The sequence below is a fragment of the Palaemon carinicauda genome, chromosome 22 (assembly GCF_036898095.1).
Source record: "Palaemon carinicauda isolate YSFRI2023 chromosome 22, ASM3689809v2, whole genome shotgun sequence".
NCBI lineage: Eukaryota > Metazoa > Arthropoda > Malacostraca > Decapoda > Palaemonidae > Palaemon > Palaemon carinicauda.
Genome location: NC_090746.1, coordinates 36,125,420 through 36,148,488, shown reverse-complemented (window position 1 = coordinate 36,148,488; position 23,069 = coordinate 36,125,420). Strand labels below are relative to the sequence as shown.

General features: G+C 47.4%; 1 protein-coding gene across 2 annotated transcripts in view; it reads left to right on the top strand.

The window, feature by feature from the left end:
• Positions 1–23,069, top strand: part of LOC137616406 (uncharacterized) — a 96,178-nt gene that overhangs the window by 59,635 nt on the left and 13,474 nt on the right. For both annotated transcript variants that reach the window (XM_068346132.1, XM_068346130.1), the window contains exons 3-4: positions 18,960–19,028; positions 19,155–19,404. In XM_068346132.1, coding sequence (XP_068202233.1) covers positions 18,960–19,028; positions 19,155–19,404 — 319 coding nt within the window. The remainder of the gene's footprint in view (positions 1–18,959; positions 19,029–19,154; positions 19,405–23,069) is intronic.

The window sequence follows — 23,069 nt, the reverse complement described above, 5'->3', positions numbered from 1 at the left end:
AAGCAGCCACATGCTAACGCATTCCTAAGCTGTAGTTTTGCTTCGACTTCTCGCCTGGGACGATCCTACACCACCCCTCTCAGAGAGGCCTTTTGCAACAGGTTACGGAAAAGATGTCTAGGCACCTCAGACACTTTTCAGCGTCGGTCTTCTATGGGAAGTGTTCAGTCCTTTGTGACTGATGTCATGGAAGGGGATTCTCTCCCTTCGGTGCCTTTACTTATGCAAGTTTGAGATAACTTATCCCCCGTCGGATCTCAACCTCCTCTTGGGAACGTGGTTCGGGTCCTTCAGTCTCTGAAGACCCCTCTCTACGAACCTTAGGCCCAGCAGCAGGTCGCTTCCTTACACGGAAGACGCCCTTTCTACTCACTTGGGCTTTTGACCAAGAGAGTTAGTGTGTTGTATGATCCAACCTCTGATGTCTCCTACCCTAGGAGACAGGGAGAAGTAATCCTCAGCGGCGTCCCTGAGTGGATTGCCAAGACTCAAATCCGAGTGTGCTGTACCCTAGGTGTAGCCCATTTTGAATAAAGAGTCTTCGTTCGGTAACCGGAAACCCATCAACTGGGGTTTTACCCAGTGAGGAGTCTGTAGGGTTACCTTAAAAGAACGATACCAGTTGGCCCCCGTGTGTCGGCACTGTTGACCAGCACGGGGAAGGTCAAGAGGAGGACCTCGAGGATTTCGTTCCCCTCTGGGATCGGAAGGCAATTGAGGTTACTCCTAATCTAGACTCTCCTCCATCCTAAGACCCAGAGCTCGTAACGTCACTGATGTTACTACGTCCCTGGTGTTGCTACGTCCCTGGCGTTCAAGAAACTACTCTGTGGTGCAGATATTTTAAATGGGCATGTGGAAGCGTCAATCGACCTTCACGACCCACTACCTGCAAAGATGTAATCCACAAGAACTTGGAGACCTTTTCCATTGGTCCTGTGGTGGTCGCACAACAAATGGTCTAAACACCTCAGGCTCCTTGATGGACAAGTAGCAGAGGGTTGAGGGCTGAGGCTACCCGGATTAGTCGGGGTGGAATGAGTAAGAATGCCTGGCTCCTTTCTTCCTTTCACCTTCTCCCCTCGGGAAAACAGCTCCGCAAACCTCAGCATAGCTGACCTCAGCTAGCTGCAGGTAAGACCCATTTCCCTTGTGCCTCCTAAGTATAGAAGAATACTTTCTTACGTCCCCAATACCTTTTAGAGGGAGGGTATTAGGTAAGTCTTTAAGAACAATAGGTTCTGTACTCGAGTTCCTATGTTAAAGACAAGCCACACTGTTAGTTCCAACTACACACATTCTTCTGCAGGCCGCTATCAGTGCATTACCACATATCGGCACTTGATTTTAGCGAGGGTAGGGTCCCTTCTCCTATCGATCACAGATCGAAATAGAGAGGACCCCGGGTTATGACCAAGGCCAGTTAGTGAGGACTTCCTCCCTCCTAAGAGTAAGTCGCCCTGTTATAAATAGCGAAGGTTTGTATCTGTGTCGGAACAAATAACAAATTTGGAAATAATTTGTATTTTTCCTAACATACAAACCTGGAGCTATTTATACAAAGTGGCCCGCCACCCTGTCCCCCGAGAAGTCCTGCCATAAAGCAAAGTGGTTACTCAGCCGAGAGGTGTGAGTGAGCGGGGTAACCAGTCTACCCCACCCCCCACCCGCTAACTAGCGGATGGAGTAGTTATCCCTCACTAAAATGATCATGGCTCGTCTTTCAGCTGCGCCGAAAGTAATACCTTATTATAAATAGCTCCAGGTTTGTATGTTAGGAAAAATACAAATTATTTCAAAATGTGCTATTTTTGGGTGATATGGCCATGTCGTCCTGATGGAAGGTTCCTTTAGGCAGCTTTCTAAGGGATATTTGGCTACAGTGATACTCCCAGAGAATTGACTACAGGTCTCCAGAATTCTAACTCCTGGCGCAAGTATCCTTGAGATAATTCTTAAGGATATCTTATAATATCAGGGAACATATTTCTTGATACGACACATGGCAATCTTCACCCCGAATAGAGTTTTCGCTCTGAGGGGGAAGAGTGGCGAAATGGAAGGGGAGCCGTATCAAGGTTACCCAGTGAATCCCCTTTCCCGTACTACTACGGCGTAACTCATTCCTTGTTGCAATTAAGCATGGATGGATACAGATAGAGTAGTTTCGGGTGGGGATCTGTTACATATATGTATACTTCTTTTTTAGAAAGGTGGGCTGGTCCATCAGGACGACATGGCCATATCACCCAAAAATAGATTTTTCGCTTTGCTCAAAATCTGTTTTTTTGGATCAGCCATGTCGCCCAGATGGAAGTTTACCAGAGAATTACTTAAAAGTACTATATATGTGGGTTTGTATAAGTGCCTTTACCTAGATTCAGCTTCTATATGGTCACCCAGACCATATAAATATATGACGCTACCGTTATTCGTCATATCCACTAAGTTTGGAACTAACTTAGGGCTTCCTGCCCCCTGCAGGGAATCTGTCAACACTGACAATAGAAGCAACAAGGTTTTGTATTCGTGAGAACAAAGTTGAATTCATTTACCACAAGCATGTTCACACATAGAAGCAAATTCAAGTATTTTATTTTAGAAAAATAATTAAAAGACTTTGTCTAGTTTTATTCGACTACTTGTGGTGCGGATAAGACGCAAATACATTTACGTATTTATTTGTATAGACAAAAATAAATACAACAACGAATCTATTAAAATAGAATCCTTTCTTACATGAACAGCATTCTTAAAGTACATACTGTATATATTTATCATCTGTAAGGGAAGAAATATATATCTGTAATCCACTCAAAAATTTTTGCAAAATTATTAGGATAATTTCACTTAGATATTGGATATGTTTAAACACTGCGTACGAATGTACACACGGCATTGGTGTTATTGGTTAGATTCTACACCTATAAAGAACAGTCCAAGGATCACCATGGTGATCCTTAATAAAAGTTATTACACTCAAAGGTGTTAACACCACTCAAAGGTGTTAACACCACTCAAAGGTGTTAACACCACTCAAAGGTGTTAACACCTTTTCACCCTTTCACTGTAAAGTCCCAAACAGTTCACTGTTCATCGCAACACTAGACGACAGGTTTTATAACACTATCTGCCACCACCACAAAGTGTTTTAAGTCATGCACTTGCTTTGCATAATGTTTATAAAAGACTCTAGAGGATTTCCAACCTGTATATGAGTGGAGTCTATCAAAATCCATATGCTGAAAGAAGTTCAGCGAGGAAGCATTTTTTCTCGGATCCTGACCTGAGAGTGTACTGTCAGGATGCGCTCTGCGAATGAAGTAGGTGAGCTTCGCCCTCAGTTGTTTCAGGGATAAGTTTGATCCTGAGGTTTCGCCTATGAAGAGCTGTCCTCCCTTGAAGTCTGAAGTTCTTCGAAGATAGACCTTTAGACACTCTACTGGACATAGCGAGACATCTTCCTTCAGAGGGCAGATTCTCCAAGGACCCCACCTTTTGGTGGGTAGCTCGTTTTTGGCTAGAAATGTAGGATCGGGAAAAAGATTCAGTTCTCCCTCTTCTGTGAACTGAATATGGCCCTCGTCTCTTGATAGGGCTACTATTTCACTAACTCTAGCCCCTGAGGTTATAGCGAACAAGAATATCACTTTCTGTGTTAGATCCTTTAGGGAGTAGTCTTCATTGTTCAAGTTCGAAGCATAGTGCAAGACTTTGTCCAAAGAGCATGAAATGAGCTTCGGAGGGGCTGCTGGTTTAAGTCTAGCGCATGCTTTCGGAATCTTGTTGAAGATTTCGTTCGACAGGTCCACCTGGAAGGCGTATAAAAGAGGTCTAGTCAAAGCTGACTTACACATAGTTATCGTGGTGGAAGCCAAGCCTTGTTCGTGAAGGTGGATGAAGAAGGACAGGCAGAAGTCTATCTAGATTTCTGTCGGCTTTTTTTCTTTAACAAAAGAGACCCACTTCTTCCAAGACGATTCATATTGTCTTCTGGTTGATTTTGACTTGTATTCTTCTATAAAGTCGATGCTGTCTTTCGAGATCCCAAACCTTTTCTTGACTGCTAAGGCGAGAAAATCATGAGATGTAGGTTTTGGGTTCTCAATGATGAAGCGTAGACAGTCGACTTGTGAACCAGTTGGGATAGGACTGGGTTTGGTAGAGGAAACAGCCTCAACCTCAGTTCTATCACTAGAGGGAACCAATTGCTCTTGGGCCATTTGGGGGCCACCACTGATGCTGTCCCCTTGAAGGATCTCAGCTTGTTGAGGACCTACAGCAGGAGATTTGTTGGCGGAAACAGATAGATATGACTCCATCTGTTACAATCGAGGGACATGGCATCCATCGCTTCTGCCCGAGGGTCCTTTTATGGGGCTACGTATCGAGGTAGTTTCTTGTTGTCGCTCGTTGCGAAGAAGTCGATCTGCCGTTCTAGGACTTTTTCCCAGATGAAGGAGAATGAGTCTGCGTTTAGGGACCATTCTGATAAATGCCATCTTTTCTTTCTTGCCAAGAGAAAGATGGCTAACATCACGTGGTTAATGTAGGGCGATCTCGAGCCTTGTCGGTTCAGACTTCTCACTATCACTTCGCTGTCCAAGACCAACTTGATGTGGGCTGATCTGTGAGGGGATAGCTTTTTCAACGTCAGGAGGACTGCCATGGCCTCCAGAATATTGATGTGATAAGGTCTTGAACAGGAATGACCAGGTCCCTTGAACTTTGCTTTGATGGATGTTTATAAAAGACACTAGAGGATTTCCAACCTGTATATGAGTGGAGTCTATCAAAATCCATATGCTGAAAGAAGTTCAGCGAGGAAGCAATTTTTCTCGGATCCTGACCTGAGAGTGTACTGTCAGGATGCGCTCTGCAAATGAAGTAGGTGAGCTTCGCCCTCAGTTGTTTCAAGGATAAGTTTGATCCTGAGGTTTCGCCTGTGAAGAGCTGTCCTCCCTTGAAGTCTGAAGTTCTTCAAAGATAGACCTTTAGACACTCTACTGGACATAGAGAGACATCTTCCTCCAGAGGGCAGATTCTCCAAGGACCCCACCTTTTGGTGGGTAGCTCGTTTTTGGCTAGAAATGTAGGATCGGGAAAAAGATTCAGTTCTCCCTCTTCTGTGAACTGAATATGGCCCTCGTCTCTTGATAGGGCTACTATTTCACTAACTCTAGCCCCTGAGGCTATATCGAACAAGAATATCACTTTTTGTGTTAGATCCTTTAGAGAGCAATCTTCATTGTTCAAGGTTGAAGTATAGTGTAAGAATTTGTCCAGAGAGCATGAAATGGGCTTCGGAGGGGCTGCTGGTTCAAGTCTAGCACATGCCTTTGGAATCTTGTTGAAGATTCCGTTCGCCAGGTCCACCTGGAAGGCGTGTAGAAGAGGTCTAGTCAAAGCTGACTTACACGTAGTTATCGTGGTGGCAGCCAAGCCTTGTTTGTGAAGGTGGATGAAGGAGGACAGGCAGAAGTCTATTGAGATTTCTTTTGGCATTTTTGCTTTAACAAAAGCAACCCACTTCTTCCAAGATGATTAGTATTGTCTTCTGGTTGATTTTGACTTTTATTCTTCTTGGAAGTCTATACTGTTTCTCGAGATCCCAAACCTTTTCTTGACTGCTAAGGCGAGAAAATCATGAGATGAAGGTTTTGGCTTCTCTGTGATGAGGCGAAGACAGTCGACTTCTGAACCAATTGGGATAGAGCTGGGTTCGGTAGAGGGACCAGCCTCAACTTCAGTTCCATCACCAGATGGAACCAATTGCTCTTGGGCCACTTGGAGGCCACTACTACTGCAGTTCCCTTGAAGGATCTCAGCTTCTTGAGGACCTTCAGCAGGAGATTCGTTGGAGGGAACAGGTAGATCCGGGTCCATCTGTTCCAATCGAGGGACATGGCATCCGTCGCCTCTGCCAGAGGGTCCTCGTATGGGGCTACGTATCGAGGTAGTTTCTTGTTATCGCTCGTCGCGAAGAGGTCGATCTGCAGTTCTGGGACCTTTTCCAAGATGACGGAGAATGAGTATGCGTCTTGGGACCATTCTGACTCCATCAGCTTTAACCTGGATAGAGCGTCCGCCGTCACATTGCGGAACCCTTGTAGGTGAACTGCCGATAAGTGCCATCTCTTCTTTTCCGTTAAACGAAAGATGGCTAACATCACATGGTTGATGTGGGGCGATCTCGAGCCTTGTCGGTTCAGACATCTCACTATCACTTTGCTGTCCAAGACCAGCCTGATGTGGGCTGATCTGTGAGGGGATAGTTTCTTCAGCATCAAGAGGACTGCCATGGCCTCTAGAATATTGATGTGGAAGGTCTTGAACAGGGATGACCAGGTTCCTTGGGCTTTCCTTTGATGGGAGTGACCTCTCCATCCTTCCGTCGAGGCATCGGTGTGGATGATCTCCAATAGGGGAGGTGGTTGTAAGGGAACGGTCCTCGTTAGGCTCTTGACCTTCGACCACGGCTTGAAAAGTGATCGTAGTAAGGTCAGTACCGGTCTCTGTAGATCTTTTCATGCGTTTGATGCGTATCTTATCCAGATTCCTGACGCATCTTTCAGCTGTGCTCTTAGCACTGGGTCTGTTACTGCTGCAAACTGGAGAGAGCCCAGTACTCTTTCCTGTTGGCGTCTTGAGATCCTGTCGGATTTCAGTAGTCTTCTGACATAACCCGCGATCTCTCTCCTCTTCTTCGGTGGAATGGAGAGGCGGTGTGACTTCAAGTTCCAATGGATTCCCAGCCATTGAAACACTGAGCTGGAGAGAGGCGAGACTTCTTAGTTGATCTTGAATCCCAGATGTTCCAGGAATTGAATCACTTTCTTGGATGCTTGCAGACAAGCAGACTTGGATGTTGCCCACACCAGCGAGTCGTACACGTACGCTGCTACCTGTATGCCTTCTAGGCGTAGTTGTTGTACGACTGTGTCCGCAAGTTTTGTGAAAATCCTTGGGGCTATGTTTAGTCCGAAGGGCATGACTCTGAAGACATACTTTGTCTTCTGTAGCTTGAATCCTAGGTAGGAGGAGAGGGGCCGGCTGACTGGAAGGTGCCAGTAAGCGTCTGCCATGTCTATTGAGACTGTGTACGCCCCTTTCGGTAACAGGGTCCTGATGTGTTGAGGGGTTAACATCCTGAACTTGTTGTTCTCTATGAATTTGTTGAGTGGCGATAAGTCTAGAATGACTCGAGTTTGTCCGAGTTGTTCTTGGGTACACAGAACAGCCTTCCCTGGAATTTGATGGACTTTGCTTTCCTTATAACCTTCTTGTTCAAGATTTCTAACGTATATTCTTCCAGTAAGGGGGTGGAGTGTTGGAAGAACTGAGGAAATGAAGGTGGAGATCTGTTCCATTTCCATCCTTGTACATTTTTATTAGGCTGTGGGCCCAGGGATCAAAGGTCCAACGATCCTGAAAGTGTTGGAGTCTCCCTCGTACCTGGAGCATCTCATTGCTTAGATGGTCCTGAGGGCTTGCCACCGTGACCGTGTCCTCCCCTGCCTTGTGAGGGTTTTCTTGAGGAGCCCCATCGAAATCCTCTTCCTTTTGGACAAAAGGTAGTGGTGTGCCTCTCAAACCCTGGGTTGAAGGCTGGTGACTGGGCTACCAGCTGTTGAGGCACCACTTGGAAGGTGGTCTGTGGTTGAGCGACCACTTAGGGCATCGTGGTCATGGTGACCGTGGGATGTTGCTGAGCAGGCCGAGAAGGTAGTCTTGGCTTCTTTGTCTTCCTCTTAGTTTGGGGACCAGCATCCGGGGAAGACTTCCTCTTTGAGGAGATGCCCCACTTTTGGAGAAGGTTCCTATTCTCCGTGGCGGCTTTCTCTACTACCTTTTGGACCACTTCCTTTGGGAAGAGGTCCTTACCCTAGATACAGGAAGAAATCAGCTTCCAGAGTTCGTGTTTCACCTTTGCACCGGCAAAAATGATCCCCTTACAGGCTCTCCTGGCCTTTACGAAGGCGTACAGGTCCTTGATGAAGGTGGCCATGTGCATCTTGACCATGACCGTGCTCATATCTGGGGTGCTGGTATCGCCTGCACACATCTCCATGCAGTTCTGGAGGGAAAGGGAGGTGGCTAGCCTCTCCTTTGTCTCTTGCTCCCTTCGCAAGAGAAAGTTCGATAGCTTCGGTAGGTTCTTGCTTAACTGCTGTCCTGCGATATTTGCGTCAAGCTTTGCTACTGAGAAGGTTAGGTGGACCTCCTTCCATTCCTTCTCATCTGTGGGCAGAGCCAGAGACAAAGGCCTACATTCCTCTAGTGTAGGGGTTTGCCTGCCTCAGCAGCCTTGAGGACACTCAGAAAAGCCTTCGACGTGAAGGGGAAGGCTCTTGAAGAAGGAGCAAGAAAGGTAGGGTGTTTCTTGCTCAGTGCAGAAACTCGCAAATTAGTGCATCCTGCCTTCTTCAGGCTACTCGTCAAGAGAGCCTACGCCTTGTCGTGGTCGAATACGATGACCTCCTTTGGTTCCGTCTCTTCTCTCGATGCTGGCTCATGCTTCAGCCGGATGAAGCTCTCCGGGTAAGCGTTAAATGTTAGGCCAAAACTCAATGTTGTCCAGGTGGACGGCTCCCAACTTCTCCGAGATGTAGAGTTTGCCGTTAGTGATTGGCATGAACTCTGCATACCTCCAGGGATTGTCCTCGGAGCAGGGTGGCAGGTCCTTCACTCTGGGTCGCTTGTAAGACCCTCGGGAGGTGACGATCCGAGTCACTTCACGAAACTCTCTCGTCATCTTTTCTTGCAAACCTACGTTCTCCTTACGTAGATTTTCCATTAGAGTGGTAATGTGGGCCAAAACTGCATGATCCATCGCGTCTAATGGAGTGGTAGGAGCTGAGGACGTAGACGGTGTTGGCTCTGCTGCCGGCACAGGCAGAAGGGGCTCCTCCCCTTCTGTCGAGTCGTAGTCCTCATCTCCTCCGGGTGGTAGAGTAGACTCTTCTTCAGGATCGTCTCGAAGAAGATCCTTCTCTGTGTCTGTGGACACTTCGGACATCCTTTCCTCCTGGTGGATGTCCATGCCTTGCAAGGCTTCTCTGACATCAACCTCGATCGCGATCTGGACGCAGGGAGGCCTGGGTCGTGCCTGGGGTACGACGGCATCAGCTGTTGCCTTTGGGAACAGCAAGCTTCGCATCCTATCGTTGGGGAGGTATGGTCCTGGAGAGTTCTTTTGGAACCCTCGTACCCATTTCCGAAGCTTCTCACGTGCTGCATCCCTCAACTCCGTTGACTTGGGGTCGCCGAAACCGTTGGTCACCAAGGCCGAGCAGACATTACAGTCCTTGGGGTCCCAATACCTGAAGGTTTTGGTTGTCACTACACAGGCGGCATGAGACCTGCACATAGTGTGACCACAAAAGTTCCTACTTTTGTGGTTACAGTACATCACCTCACATTTCAGTTTCTGGTCCTCCTGTAAAGAAAGGAAATTGAAATGAGTATGCGGTAATTTATCACACTTGATAAATTAATGTAATCTCATGCATTAATTTTTGGTTTGTTCCAACACAGAGACTTACCTCGAACTACTTTCTTAGGAGTTACCTGTAATCTCCTCTCAACCGACCAGAGTTTTGTGTAGTATACCCTACCTCCGTTTTCTATGGAGGACTAACCCAGGAGTAAGGAGAACGTGCCCTGAGGGTAGACCTGAGCTAGGTTGGCGTTAGCTTGGGTCTCGCTAGTCAGTAAGTTCTCTGGTCGCGTCGTGATACCATCACGCCGCTCTCATTCTCTTACGACCCTTTGTGTCCCGACTCGTGTGTCCCACGTGGTTACCGCGTGGTATCTCTGTGCTTTTCCCTTGCGTTCTCGCGTGTTCACTACCTTTCCTTTTGTTTCCCAAGTGATTTCCTTGTTTATTCCCTTCGTGCCTGTGTCTTGTGGTTGTGTGCGATGGAGCAGATCCGCCGTTGTCGTAGGCCTAGAGCCGGAAAGTCGTGTGGAGCGTTCCTTTCCAAGCCAGAAGTGGACCCGCATTCCCTTTGCTCTTCCTGTAGAGGCAGAGTGTGCTCGCCGTCGGATACGTGCGATGCGTTTGTTAACTGGAATCAGATCCAGTGGGCACGAAAAAGAAGAAGTCATCGAAACGTTCGCCGTTACCGTCGCCAAGTGGACGGTCCGACGGGGCTTCTGTCTCTTCTTCCCCTACCCAGAGTAGGGGACGAGGTAAGTCCGTTGCGGGGAAAGTGCCGAGGGCCACTTCCCCAGGAGTTTAATGTATATGATGTGGGGGTTGCTGGGCCTTCTCAGGCTAGTGGGGAGCCTGATAGTGCTGTGTCTGGGGGTTCTGGAGACTCTGCCCTTTTGCTTGGGGGGCACGTCTCCTCCGACGACCCCTTGTGGAGTAGTAACGCTGTGCCTGTCTCTTCGCCCGCTTCGTGGGCCTGTGTTTCAGGTACTTCAGCGGCTGGTAGCGCCCAGGAGAAGTTAGACTCTACGGTAAGTGAGCCCTTCGGGTGGAGGCTCCCTAAAACGCCAGGTAGGTCCCCGATGCAGATGGAAGAGGGCCTGGATACCTGGTTCCCAAGTGTAGTGCGACCGACCTCCTTTCCAGCTCCTCTGACGGCGGTTCCGGATTCTTTCCTACAACCCTCGACCTCTGGAACTCAGCAGGTCACGAAGACCTCCGTGGCCCCCGCTCCCGTCCGTCGATCGGGTTGTACAGTATCGTCGGGTTCTTAGGACGGAGGTTCTTCGATCTCTTCAGAAGGTGAAGCGAGGAGGAGGCGCCGACGGCGGAGGGAGCGGTCCAGGAGCAGGCGTTCCCGCTCAAGGTCCCACTCAAGATACAGTAGAAAACGATCCAGGTCACCACGGAGGAAGTACAGGAAGAGTAGGTCCCCCGATGGTGAATGGGTCTTAGTTCCCCGTAGGAGCGATTTTCAACGTTCCCCTGGCCGACGGTCCAGGGATTATTCGCCACGAAGGCCCTCGTCCAGCCGCAAGTATGACCCTCGCAGGGAGCAATGCGAGAAGGCCTCTTCAGGCAGGCGTAAGACCGCGAAGCTCCCGGCTCACCCCGCCCAGGGGGGGGGGGGGGGGGGGGCGTGCTTTCGTACGGGCAGCCTGGTTGGGTCAGCACAGCTGGCTCGACCCTTGGACTCACAGGAACGGTTTCCTCCGTCGGGTCAGCCCACGGGAACCGCGTCCTCGTCCTCCAAAGAGATTGTACGAACGGTAGTTCTCGCCGACACGGCAATTCCCGTCCCGAAACACAACCCTGGTGCGGAGGTTCCCGTCGGGGCAGACCGCTACCACCGCAGGGGAGTGCCCGTTGATCCAGAGCCAAAGTGCCCGGTAGGAGTACCCGGTGACCCGGCTCCCCGGGATCAGGCAGAAGGTACTGCTGACGGCAGGGAATGTTCCCCGACCGAGGACTCGGCGTATCGGAGAGTAATAGGCCTGATACGAAGGCATCATCGTATTGAGGAACCTGTTCCAACCCGAGGACTTCTGGAGGTCCAGCCTGAGTCGGTTGATGGAGGCACCCGTGCAGCAGAAAACCTCCCTGGCCCTGCCTGTGGCCAGGGATCTAGTCCTGGGACGGGCTCACGTGGATAAGGTTGTGGCGGGCAATGCCGAGGCTCTTAAGACACAGAGCTCCTCGAAGTTACTACAGGGACTCAGGTCCCAGAGTAAGTTTTATGTGCCAGAAGGGCAGTGACCGGGAGCCTGCGAGGTAGAGCCTTCCCTCGAAGTTCTGGGACAGGGTGCCCCAGAAGACAGAGCCTCTTCGGCCCCGATTTGCTTTTCGCAGTCGTAGGCGGCGATGATGGAGGAAATGTCGAAAGACTTAGTGCACGTCGCCTCTTGGTTGGACTGGTGGGCCTCCACGCTGGTAGGGGTACAGGCCACCTATGACTTGACAGACCCGGAGCAACAAAACCTACTGAAGGAGCTTATCATCTCCGGGGGCAAGACTTTGAAGTTCCTAACATACCAGTCCCTTGCCCTTTCAGCGAACTAGGTACTGCGCAAGAGGGATACTATCTTGGCAAAGCTTTCCCGGAAGATCCCGGACAGAGAGGCGAGGGCTATGAGGAGCCTTCCTGTGTGGGGTGACTCCTTGTTCCCCTTAAAACAGCTGGAGGAGATAATGGAGAAGATAGCTAAACGGAAGGAAGTGGGCACTTCCAGACCTCAACCAGTAAGGAGGCCCGCCTACAAGAGGTCAACATCAGATGGGCCCTCCTAGCCTGACGAGGAGAGATGCCCAATCTTCCTCTTGGGCTTCAGCACCACAGCCCCCCCGTAGAGGAGCTCCAGCGGCGTCTGCCTCTTTTAGAACGGCTTATTCAGCTTCCAGGAGAGGACGTTCAGGCCGCTCCTCCAGGAGGAGATAGAGTGGGAGGCCCCCTACTCCTGCCCAAGCCTCAGGTTGGGGGATGCCTCAGACGATATTGGCAAGTATGGAGGGCTCACCGAGCGGAGCCCTGGACAGTATCCTTACTGAAAGAAGGGTACAGGCTCCCGTTCTTAACGGAACCTCCACCTTTGATTCTGGCCAGCCTGACGGAGTGGCTGGCACCCAAAGACCCGTTGAAGAGGGCGGCCCTTCAAGAAGAAGTGTCCACAATGTTGGAGAAGGGTGCCATGGAAGAGGTCCTACATCCGGGGCCGGGTTTCTACAGCCGACTATTTCTGGTAGAAAAGGCGAGGGGGGGATGGAGACCGGTGATAGACCTGTCAGCTCTCAACAAGTTTGTTTGCAAGACGGATTTCAAAATGGACACTCCGAAGTCGGTCTTGCAGTCCTTGAGGGAAAAAAGACTATATGATGACCATAGACCTCAGGGACGCATACTTTCAAATCCCGGTCCACCCCTCAAGCCGAAAGTTTCTCCGGGTTAAGTGGGGTGCCCAGATCCTGCAATTCAAGACCCTCTGCTTCGGTTTGTCAACAGCTCCCCAGGTATTCACGAGAGTCTTCACGACAGTTTCGGTGTGGGCTCACGAGCGGGGTATTCGCCTCATCCGGGACCTGGACGACTGGTTGCTCCTTTCCTCCTCAGAGGACGTTTTGAGGGAGCAAGGTGTAAAGCTGCTTCAATTTTGCAAGGATCTGGGTATCATGATCAACCCAGAAAAATCGAACCTGTCGCCCTCCACCAGGATGACCTACTTGGGGATGACACTGGATTCCCGACTAGTGAAGGCCTTTCCGTCAGAGGAATGTGTGAACAACCTAATAAAGATCCTCCTGCCTTTCCTTTCGGGGCACCCCAGGAGAGCCAAGGACTGGCAAAGGCTAATAGGTCATCTGGTGTCATTGGAGAAACTGGTTCCCCAAGGGAGGATCAGGCTCAGGAATATCCAATGGAACCTGAAGGGTTGCTGGAACCAACTGGACTCGCCCCAAAAATTAATCCCAGTTCTGCCAGACACAATACCCTCCCTGGAGTGGTGGCAGTGCCGGTCGAATACGCTCAAGGGGATGCCCTTCGCGACCGAGCCTCTAGAGATGCTCCTATTCACAGACGCCTCCAACGAGGGATGGGGAGCACATCTCCTCAACGAGATGGTGAGAGGAACCTGGACGGACGTGGAGAAAGGCCTACACATCAATGTCCTGGAGTTGAAGGCAGTCCAAAAAGCTTGTCTGCAGTTCATCGAACTTCTAAGGGGAAACACTGTGGCGTTGATGTGCGACAACGCCACAGTAGTCGCGTACATAAAGAAGCAAGGAGGCCTCAAGTCAAAGGAGTTGTGCGATCTCGCCCTAGAGATCCTAGATTGGGCAGAGTCGAACCAGATAGTAATATCGGCAAGGTTCATCCCAGGAAAGAAGAACGTCCTAGCCGACGGTCTCAGCAGGATGGGACAGATAGTGGGAACAGAGTGGTCCCTCCTCCCAGAAGTAGCCAGGCTCATCATTCAAAGATGGGGGTCCCCAGTGATGGACCTCTTTGCAACCAGGCTGAACGCACAACTCCCCGTGTTTTGTTCTCCTGTCCCAGACCCAAAGGCGGCCTTGGAAGATGCCTTTCAGCACAAATGGGACAACCTCGACGTGTACGCTTTTCCCCCCTTCACGTTGATCAGGCAAGTGCTCAACAGAGTAAGGGCTGCCCGAAACTTAAGGATGACTTTGGTAGCGCCCTGGTGGCCGGAGAGAGAGTGGTTCGCGGATCTAAAAGACCTGGCATGTCTTCCTCCGTGGCCACTTCCCGACAGGCCAGATCTTCTACAACAACCGCACTTTCTCAGGTTCCACGACAACCCGCAGTCTCTACGCCTTCACGCCAGAAGACTATCGAGCGACTCCTGAGGAAGGAAGGATATTCGTCTGGAACTGCAGAAAAAATGTCGCGTTATCTGAGACGGTCTTCGGCAGCGGTCTACCAAGCAAAATGGGCCGCTTTTACGAACTGGTGTGCTTCAAAGAACATCAAGCCCCTCAAAGCCTCGGTCCCAGATATCGCAGATTTTCTAGTACATCTCAGAGACGAGGTGGGGATGTCAATTCCAGCTATAAAAGGAGTACGTGCAGCCTTGGGTCAAGTCTTCCTTCTGAAGGGCATCGACCTGGGCTCCTCTAGACACATCTCTATGCTTATCAGGAGCTTTGAACAAGCCTGCCCTCCTCAAACCGTTAGGGTGCCTCAGTGGGACTTGGTTAGGGTTCTGAAGATGTTAAGTAGTCCCCCGTTCGAATCGCTGAAATATATTGTAGACAGGGATCTCACTCTCAAGACGGTCTTTTTGTTGGCCTTGACCTCTGCGAAAAGAGTAGGAGAGATCCATGGGCTGTCTTACGACGTCTCTCATTCGAAGGGGTGGAGAGAAATCTCCCTCAAGTTCGTCCCTTCTTTTGTGGCAAAACCCCAGAATCCAGCAGTCTGGGATCCTAAGTTCGAGGGATTCTCAATGCCAGCCATTCCTAAGACAGGGAATCCAGAGGATTTGAGGTTGTGCCCTGTCCGTGCCGTTAGGAAGTACCTTGAGAGGACTGCACATCTCCGGCCGGGTATCAAAAGTCTTTTCGTCTCCACGGGTGTTACGAAGAAGCAGGTATCGAAGAATACCATCTCCTTTTGGTTGAGACAAGTATTGCCAGGGCCTATAATGAGGAGGGACTGACCCTGCCAGGTACTCCTAGGCCACATGACATTAGAGGCCTAAGCACTTCTTTAGCCTTTGAGAAGAACATGGCAGTGGGCCAGATCCTTCGGGCGGGCACCTGGTCGAACCAGTCGACCTTCACTGCCCATTATCTCAAGGATTACTCAAGGAGGTCTTTGGACGGGTTTTCCATTGGGACAATCATCTCCGCGCTCCAAGCGATTTAACGGTGAAGCCCCAGATGCAATCGTGGATAGCAAAACCAGGAGACACAGGTTCGTTCCTTTTCACCCTAATCCCTGTTTTCCTATCCCTACCGGAGATAACCACACATATATAACCAATGAAGACACGTCTCTGCAACTTCGTCACTGGACTCAGCATCAGGAAATATTTTAAAGGGTGAGTACTTAGACACTAACGTGAGCTCTTTGTGTAGTTTGCCCTACCTTTCCTTTTTCCGGTTTGTTTTATATAACCTAGTTCATATCGAGGTTACTTGACGTCCGCTTAGCTGGGTCTGAAGGTCAGGAAGAAACTCCCACCTCCTAAAGTGTAAGTCTCCTAAGAAAGTAGTTCGAGGTAAGTCTCTGTGTTGGAACAAATCAAAAATTTTAAGTAATTTTTATTTTTCCTAACATACTTACCGAGAACTACTTTCGGGTAATGGCCCTCCCTACCTTCCCCGAGTGCCTTTCTGCCCTTGCAGGGACTTTTTTGCACCATCCGAGGAACTTAATGACTAGCGAGACCCAAGCTAACGCTAGGGTCTACCCTCAGGGCACGTTCTCCTTACTCCTGGGTTAGTCCTCCATAGAAAACGGAGGTAGGGTATACTACACAAAACTCTGGTTGGTTGAGAGGAGATTACAGGTAACTCCTAAGAAAGTAGTTCTCGGTAAGTATGTTAGGAAAAATAAAAATTACTTAAAATTTTTTATATTATCTTAACCATTATAGCTTAGGATAGTAAGCTAGAAAGGAAATAGGAAAGACACATACTTGTGCTTCCTGTCCAGCCAATTGCTGTGACCTCCCTCAATATTAATACATTATTAGAATTTCCTTATTAAGGGAAAACTAGAGTAGAAGGGTTCTAACTTCTAGAGTTAGAATTACTGTATACTAGCACTAACCCTTTCGTAAAAGGTATTAATATTGTGGGGTAAAATATGATTTGATGACTATGATTCATCAGTGTATTGAAGGAATACTTCACTTCAATATTATGATTGGTCTCAACAATGGACTGTGAAAGGATACACAGGGTATGTTGGAAAATATAAACTACTGTATAATATATACTATAGTTTTCTGCCTACAGTATGTACTATACTGCAGAAATACTGGCTACTGTATAAGCATATACTGTAGTTCAGCCGGCATGTTGCCGGCTAGGCTAGAACCTGGCAGCACCGGTCCATCCGGCATGCTGCCGGCTAGGTTAGTACCTGACGGCACTAGCCGATAGAGAGAGAAAAAGCATGGAGAGAAGGGCTACCTTATTATTATAGTTTAGTTCAATAAATAAGGGTGTAGGTACTACTGTCCCTACTGCCTTCTTCCAGAATGAGGGTTCAAATGGAAGGGGGGAATGAATTATTCTAGCTTCCACCCAGCCACTGCCGGTTCCAGGGATGTGGATGGCAGTCCAAGGGAGGACTGAAGAACACTCAAAGACATTAGGGTCTCCCACCGGCAGCCGTCATGGCCGGCACAACCTTTCCCAGAGCCTATGTAGGAGCCCGGCCGGCACCACAGCCCACCCGGCAAGCGGGGAGATTGTAGGACACCGGCCAAAGACATGCGATGGCTAGGCTATCGCTAAAGGACAGAGATGGGCAGGGAAAGGGTGTTGTGTGTTGTGTCAGGAGAAGGCGGCAGGATTGCCAGCAATTTCCAGTCACAAACAGAAACATCGTTTCAATATCGGCGCCGTCTTGGGCGGCAGAAGAATATCGATTCTTCAGCCCAGGACCTAGCCGAAACAAGACTTGTCTTCTAGACCGCAAGGGAGAAGGTGGCGGCATTGTACTACCACTTCGGATGCGGGCTAGGGAAGCTAGGCTGCCTATGCCTGCAACTATAAGCCGGCAGGGGAGGGACTACTCCCCCGGCAGCTGAGTTGTCGGCATAAAGACTGAATACTCTGAGTTACTGTCGTAATACCAAGCCGGGATACTCGCCGGCAAGGGGGGAAGACAGAAAAACACTAGCCTAGTCAAGCCGGAATATACTACTCTATGGCAATACCAAGATGGGGTTGTCGCCTAATGGCGACACTCAGAGGGAAGGAAGGGTTTACCCTTAAATCTCTGAAAGAGACGAGTATCGTATTATATAATTAATTCTAGGAGATATACTATCTCCTGTTGAATTGATAAAACGATACGCGAGGGCAAACGGGGATAATGTACGAAAGTATACTAGAATGCGTAGGCTAGGTTAGCCTAGCGCGGGGCGAGATCTCGGCTACGCTATATCACCGAGACTCTAACGTATACGATCGATACATTTAAGGAAGAGGAAATATACGTGCATGATCTTATCTTCACTAGTATAATTTGCCTAAAGAGCTATAATTCATTAAAGCTAAATACCGGGAACGTCGTTCTACTGACTAAATAAGGCATGCATGGCGAACGACAGCGTCCAAAATGGTGCCTCTGGTTACCGGCTACGCTCCAATAAACACATCTAAATTATGCTAATTTGACTGTGAGAAGGGAGCTAAAAATTATACACAGGAAAGATTAAATACTCAACTTTCCAGAGGCAGAGGATGCTAGAGAATGCATGATAAATCCTCATAAATAGCGGTCTAGAACACTAGAGCAAGAGGAGAGTACACTGTGCGTAAAGCGCTACAAAACAAGGAATGGGTCGCCATATTGGATCCTGTATTAGTACGGAAAGGGAATCCACTTAGGGTAACCTTGATAACGGCTCCCCTTAAATTTCGCCACTCTTCCCCCTCAGAGCGAAAACTCTCTTCGGGGTGAAGATTGCCATGTGTCGTATCAAGAATTACGTCTCCTGATATTATGCGATATCCTTAAGAAAAATTTTAAGGATACTCGCGCCAGGAGTTAGAATTCTGGAGACCTATGGTCAATTCTCTGGGAGTATCTCTGTAGCCAAATATCCCTTAGAAAGCTTCCATCAGGACGACATCGCTTGAGCCCAAAAATGAAACTATAAGAGAGATTACTAGAGTGCCATATTAGGATGAGATCATGGTGAGGGGTAGATGTTGATGGTTTGAGCATGCTCTTTGCACTCCCCAAGAGAGATTAGTTCGCCAAATTTTCACCTGGGCTCCATAAGGCACTAGAAGCGTTGGAAGACCTAAGCCTACATGGCTGAGGACTGTGAAGCAAGAAGCAGTAGATGGTTGATGGAAAAGTATTGAATTAAAAGCTCAAGATAAAGACGACTGGTGAAATCTAACCGAGGCCCTTTGCGTCAATAGATGTAAGAGGAGATGAGGATGACTGATTTACTGAGATGTCTGTGGCTATGGCCCAATGATCAGAGGTCCTAATAAAATCAGAATGCTGGCACACTTACCGACTTTTCTTAAATCTTCTAATGAATATGAAAAATATCTGTCAAAATTGCAATCATTTGTAGAGCAATATGCACCATCAAGCTATGGAGATAAAATTAGGCCAGCAAGCAACAAGCCAAGATGAATACCTTTTCAAATGCTTTATTTCTATTTCATGAAAAATGCTACTAAATGAGAAAATTTGGTGAATTACAGACTTTCGTAGCTTAACATACTGTATAGTAATTAAGTCTTATGTGTTAAAGTAAGTCTTTTTATTTTATTCCAGCATTTTTACATATCAGTTTTCCAATTTCAGGGTTTTAGAACTGCCCCTGTTAATGTCCAGCCATTGAGTGAGAAAAATGATAGCCCTCCAGACAGCAAGGTAATTACTTTACAGTTTGGAGCTGTAATTTTTTATCCAGTATTTGTGAAATGTTATATATTTATACAGCTTTACAGACTGATGATGATAATATTTTACATAACTATTTGAAATTATTAATTATAGGACATTGTGTGCTCTCAAAGCTCCGCGGATGAGTTCTTATGTGGACCATGGCAACAAATGTCAAAAGATCTGGTGCATTGTCAGATAAACCAAGCATCTCCCTTAACAGTCTTTAACATTAAATGGGTGTTAAGAAGGGCTGGTTTAAGGGGACACGCTGGTGTACGCAAGATACCTTTTCTAGCTGTTATGGTTCGCAGTATTGACATTTCTCTGTCAGATGCAACTGTGTTATTAAAAGATAAAACAGGTAACACTCATAAAATTTATAAAGTTTAATGTTTACTAATGACTTGCTAGAATCAGTAGTACAGTATATGTTTATATTAACGAAAGTTATATTGGCTAGTACCCTAATTTTCATTCACTTATTAGAAATAATGAGTTGAAATTGATTCTTTTATTGTATAATGATTCAAGTCTTTGTTTCACTTTTACCATATAATATCCCTAAATATAATCTATAGGTTTGTAACAGATCATCTGACAAGCAGTCACTTTGATGTAAATTTACCAGTTCAGTGGAATTCTTTGCTCACATGGAGGTAACGAGTTACTTTTTGCAGAGTTTCTAATTTCTCAGTGATATTTGCTTTCTAATGTGAGCTTCTATTTCCTATTTTTTTTTCACAACCTATGATGTATTGGAGATTTTGTAAAGTCTTTATATTTTACTTTATTGTAATTTAGTATTCCTATGCAGATACAAACTTCTGCGTCATATATGTTGGTTACTCCTGGTCTCATTTTCTACGACCGGACAAAAAAGAAAAATTTATTGCATCATGTTTCGTTGCCAAGCAACCACTGTACATGCAGCTTAGGAAGCTTGCTTATGACACTTGCTTGTTTCCCCACAACACTCCTGGTTGTAAAGTTTAAAGGACGTACCTAACATCCTCTATGCAGTCATACATCTTACCCTTATAGTGCTTCATGCTTGTGTCTCTTGTGTCTTTAATATTCACTGTCACTTGTATTTCCATCATTATTTGTGAGTTACGAGTGTGTGCGATATGACCAGTAAGTTGAATTCTAGGCGTTCATGCCCCCGACCATGATGGACTCTCGTGTGGTACATTCATGAGTCGGGTAGAAATTGATCCGCACCCGGTTTGTCCTTCTTGCCGAGATAAAAGATGTTCAGTGGAATCTCCATGTGAGAATTGTCGGGAGGGGATGTCTTCCCAGTGGAAGAGATATCATTCTCGCTGCAAAAAACTTTCTAAGAGAGATCACTCTTTCTTCGTCTTCTGCCAGTAGCGGCAAGAAATGAAAGATCAGTTCTGCGGTGACGTTATCCCCCAACCAGGTCCTTCATGTCAGGAACCCACTGTGGCTCCAGTCACGGATGATGATGGCCATCATGACTTTGTCAATGTTTTATCACCCAGTGTTGATAATGTACAACATGAACTTGAACCTGTAATTGTAGCGGATCCTCTGGCTACGGCTGCTTCGCTCATTGAGCCAGATCTTACAGCAGTACCATCAGTCCCTGATTACCCTGCTAAGCTTAGATCTCCTTCCCCTTTATGAGTGTGTTGAGTGGAGATCTTTATACGTCAGATTATCCAGATAAGATCTTTCCACTCTTGGAAATAACTCCAATCAAAGCTGTGAAAGCATCTCCGCACTCCCATCTTAACCTTAGAGTGGAGCCTTCCATTTCCTCTGTACAGAAGTGGCCTTATTGAAACACCCCTATTACCAGACTCCAGCTTGTATTCATGAGCAAGGCCTGCCTCATACACCGTAGGGTCTTCAGCAGAGATCTCCTTATAAGAATTCCCTAGATGCATCACATGACGTATCATCCCTTTATCATGAGGGTGGTCGGACCGCTTCAGCTGTGTCCACGTCCTAAGACTTGGCAATGCCAAGGTGCTCTAAACAATCATCTCATTCTAAGCCTAATAATGCTGTGAAGTCGCTGATAAAAAAACCTGCTTAACCCACAGTATTAGCTATTAACAATTCTGCCGGGCTGAATGTTCACAATAATAAGCCTTAAAGTGCCGCTGTATCTAAGCATGATGACATAACTTTGCATGCCGCCATCCCAACTCATGAGGCAACTCCTCCGCATCTTGGGTAGACCAACAGGTCCAAACGGGTTGTCACTCCCTAGCATCATGACATCATGAAACACTCCACCATCTTAATGCGGGAGAGTATTCCTCTGCAAATTAACAATGTTAAGGACCAACTTGTTCCTACCAGAATCTCACAAGCTACCTTAAGATCCACACACCTCAGAGGGGGTGGTAGATCTTCACTCCATTAGTTTAAAGGTCCCCGGAGTTTTGTAAAGTTCTGGCTAGTACACATAATGACAAAGCCTTGACTTGAGATAATAACAAGCTTTAGTCTCACGATAATAGCAAACCTATTAATTTTCATGATCGGCCAAACTAGTTCCTAGCCTAATGTTCATAATGATAGTCATGTGTTGTACGGAACGACACTTTTTCCTGATAATTCTTTGCAGGTATAGAAGGCAGATAAGGAACAAGGAACATTACCCCCCTTCGAACAAGTCACTCCCCCTTCTGACACAGATGAGGTGACTTTTGCTAGATATCGTAGACGTGGCCCATGCCATAGGCATCTTATGTAGCAGAATTCTGAGAAATCTCTCACCTCATAAATCTAGCTCTGAGAGACTTCAACTCTTCCACCTCGCACTCAATTGCTAGAGGTGCATGTTCTTATAACGGGAATGAGCTAGTCTCCACTCATTCCTTCTCCACATCCTATTCCTGTCACAATAGGAATGACACAAGGGAATGGAAGGACATCCAAGGAAGAGAAGGACGTCCGAGGAAGAGTTAAGAACCCAGTAACAGTTAAAAGGGAAGGACTGGACTATAACATCATCACAATTAATGACTCTGGAGATCCTCGAGCTCTGCTGTTGTATTCCCCCTCGAGGTCCCGATGCCAGACTCGGAAGCCTCACACTTTACTAAGATTACAGTATGAGCCTCATACATAGTTTAGATGGATTGGATGAGCCACCTCATGTGAAATCCACTAATAGACAGTGCGTTATTGATTCAATCTTCCCAAAGTCTCAAACCCCAGACACAGGTTCGATATGATGCTTTCTAATCAGACTAAAGATATGCTAGACTTATTTAATACACAAGTCTCAGCGTCAGAAAACTCACTTAAGGCCAGTAGGCCCTCGAAGCTACCACCTTTACCTCTGTCTTGCCAGAGACGTTTATACATAAACTCTGGCGCATACCAGAGGAGCCTACTTCCTCTTGACGCTGATGTTGCTAAAGTGGTTCCATTGGTATTAGCAGGTAAACTGACTAACATTTCCTCCATTGTTTCTGGTCCCGAAAGGGCAAACATGGAGGTAGCAGCTATGTCCCCAATCCAAGCCTGCTTGGGGCTAGATCCCTAGTCTGGAGCAGTCTCCCGTTTTGCGGTAACTGGAAACCCTAAGAATGAGCATACCCTTAATCAGTTTGAAGAATTTTCCAGATCTGAAGCCAAAGCCTTAGAATTCCTTCTACGTCAGAATGTGTACTTACAGGGCAATTGTGTTCTAAAGAGGTGGGAAGCTGTCTTAGCCAGATGCTCTAGGCAGTTGTCTTCCAGGGATACGTTAGCCCTGAGAAACTCAAATCTAGTAAATTTCCCTTTTCTTTTCTCGCTCCTTGACGTATCTATGGCGATAGAAAATTTGGAGAGGCTAGGACAAGGTCCCCTAATAAGAAAGGTGGTGGCACCAAGGTTGCTTGCTCCTCAGCAACAGCTAAGGAACTTCCCTTCAAAACCAGTTCCATGGAAAAGACGACTTTTACTGCTAAGGAACTTGCCTTTAAAACCAGTTCCGCAGAAAAAGAGACTTTTTCCTCCAATGAATATGTAATAACCTGAGAGGCAAGTCCCAAGACC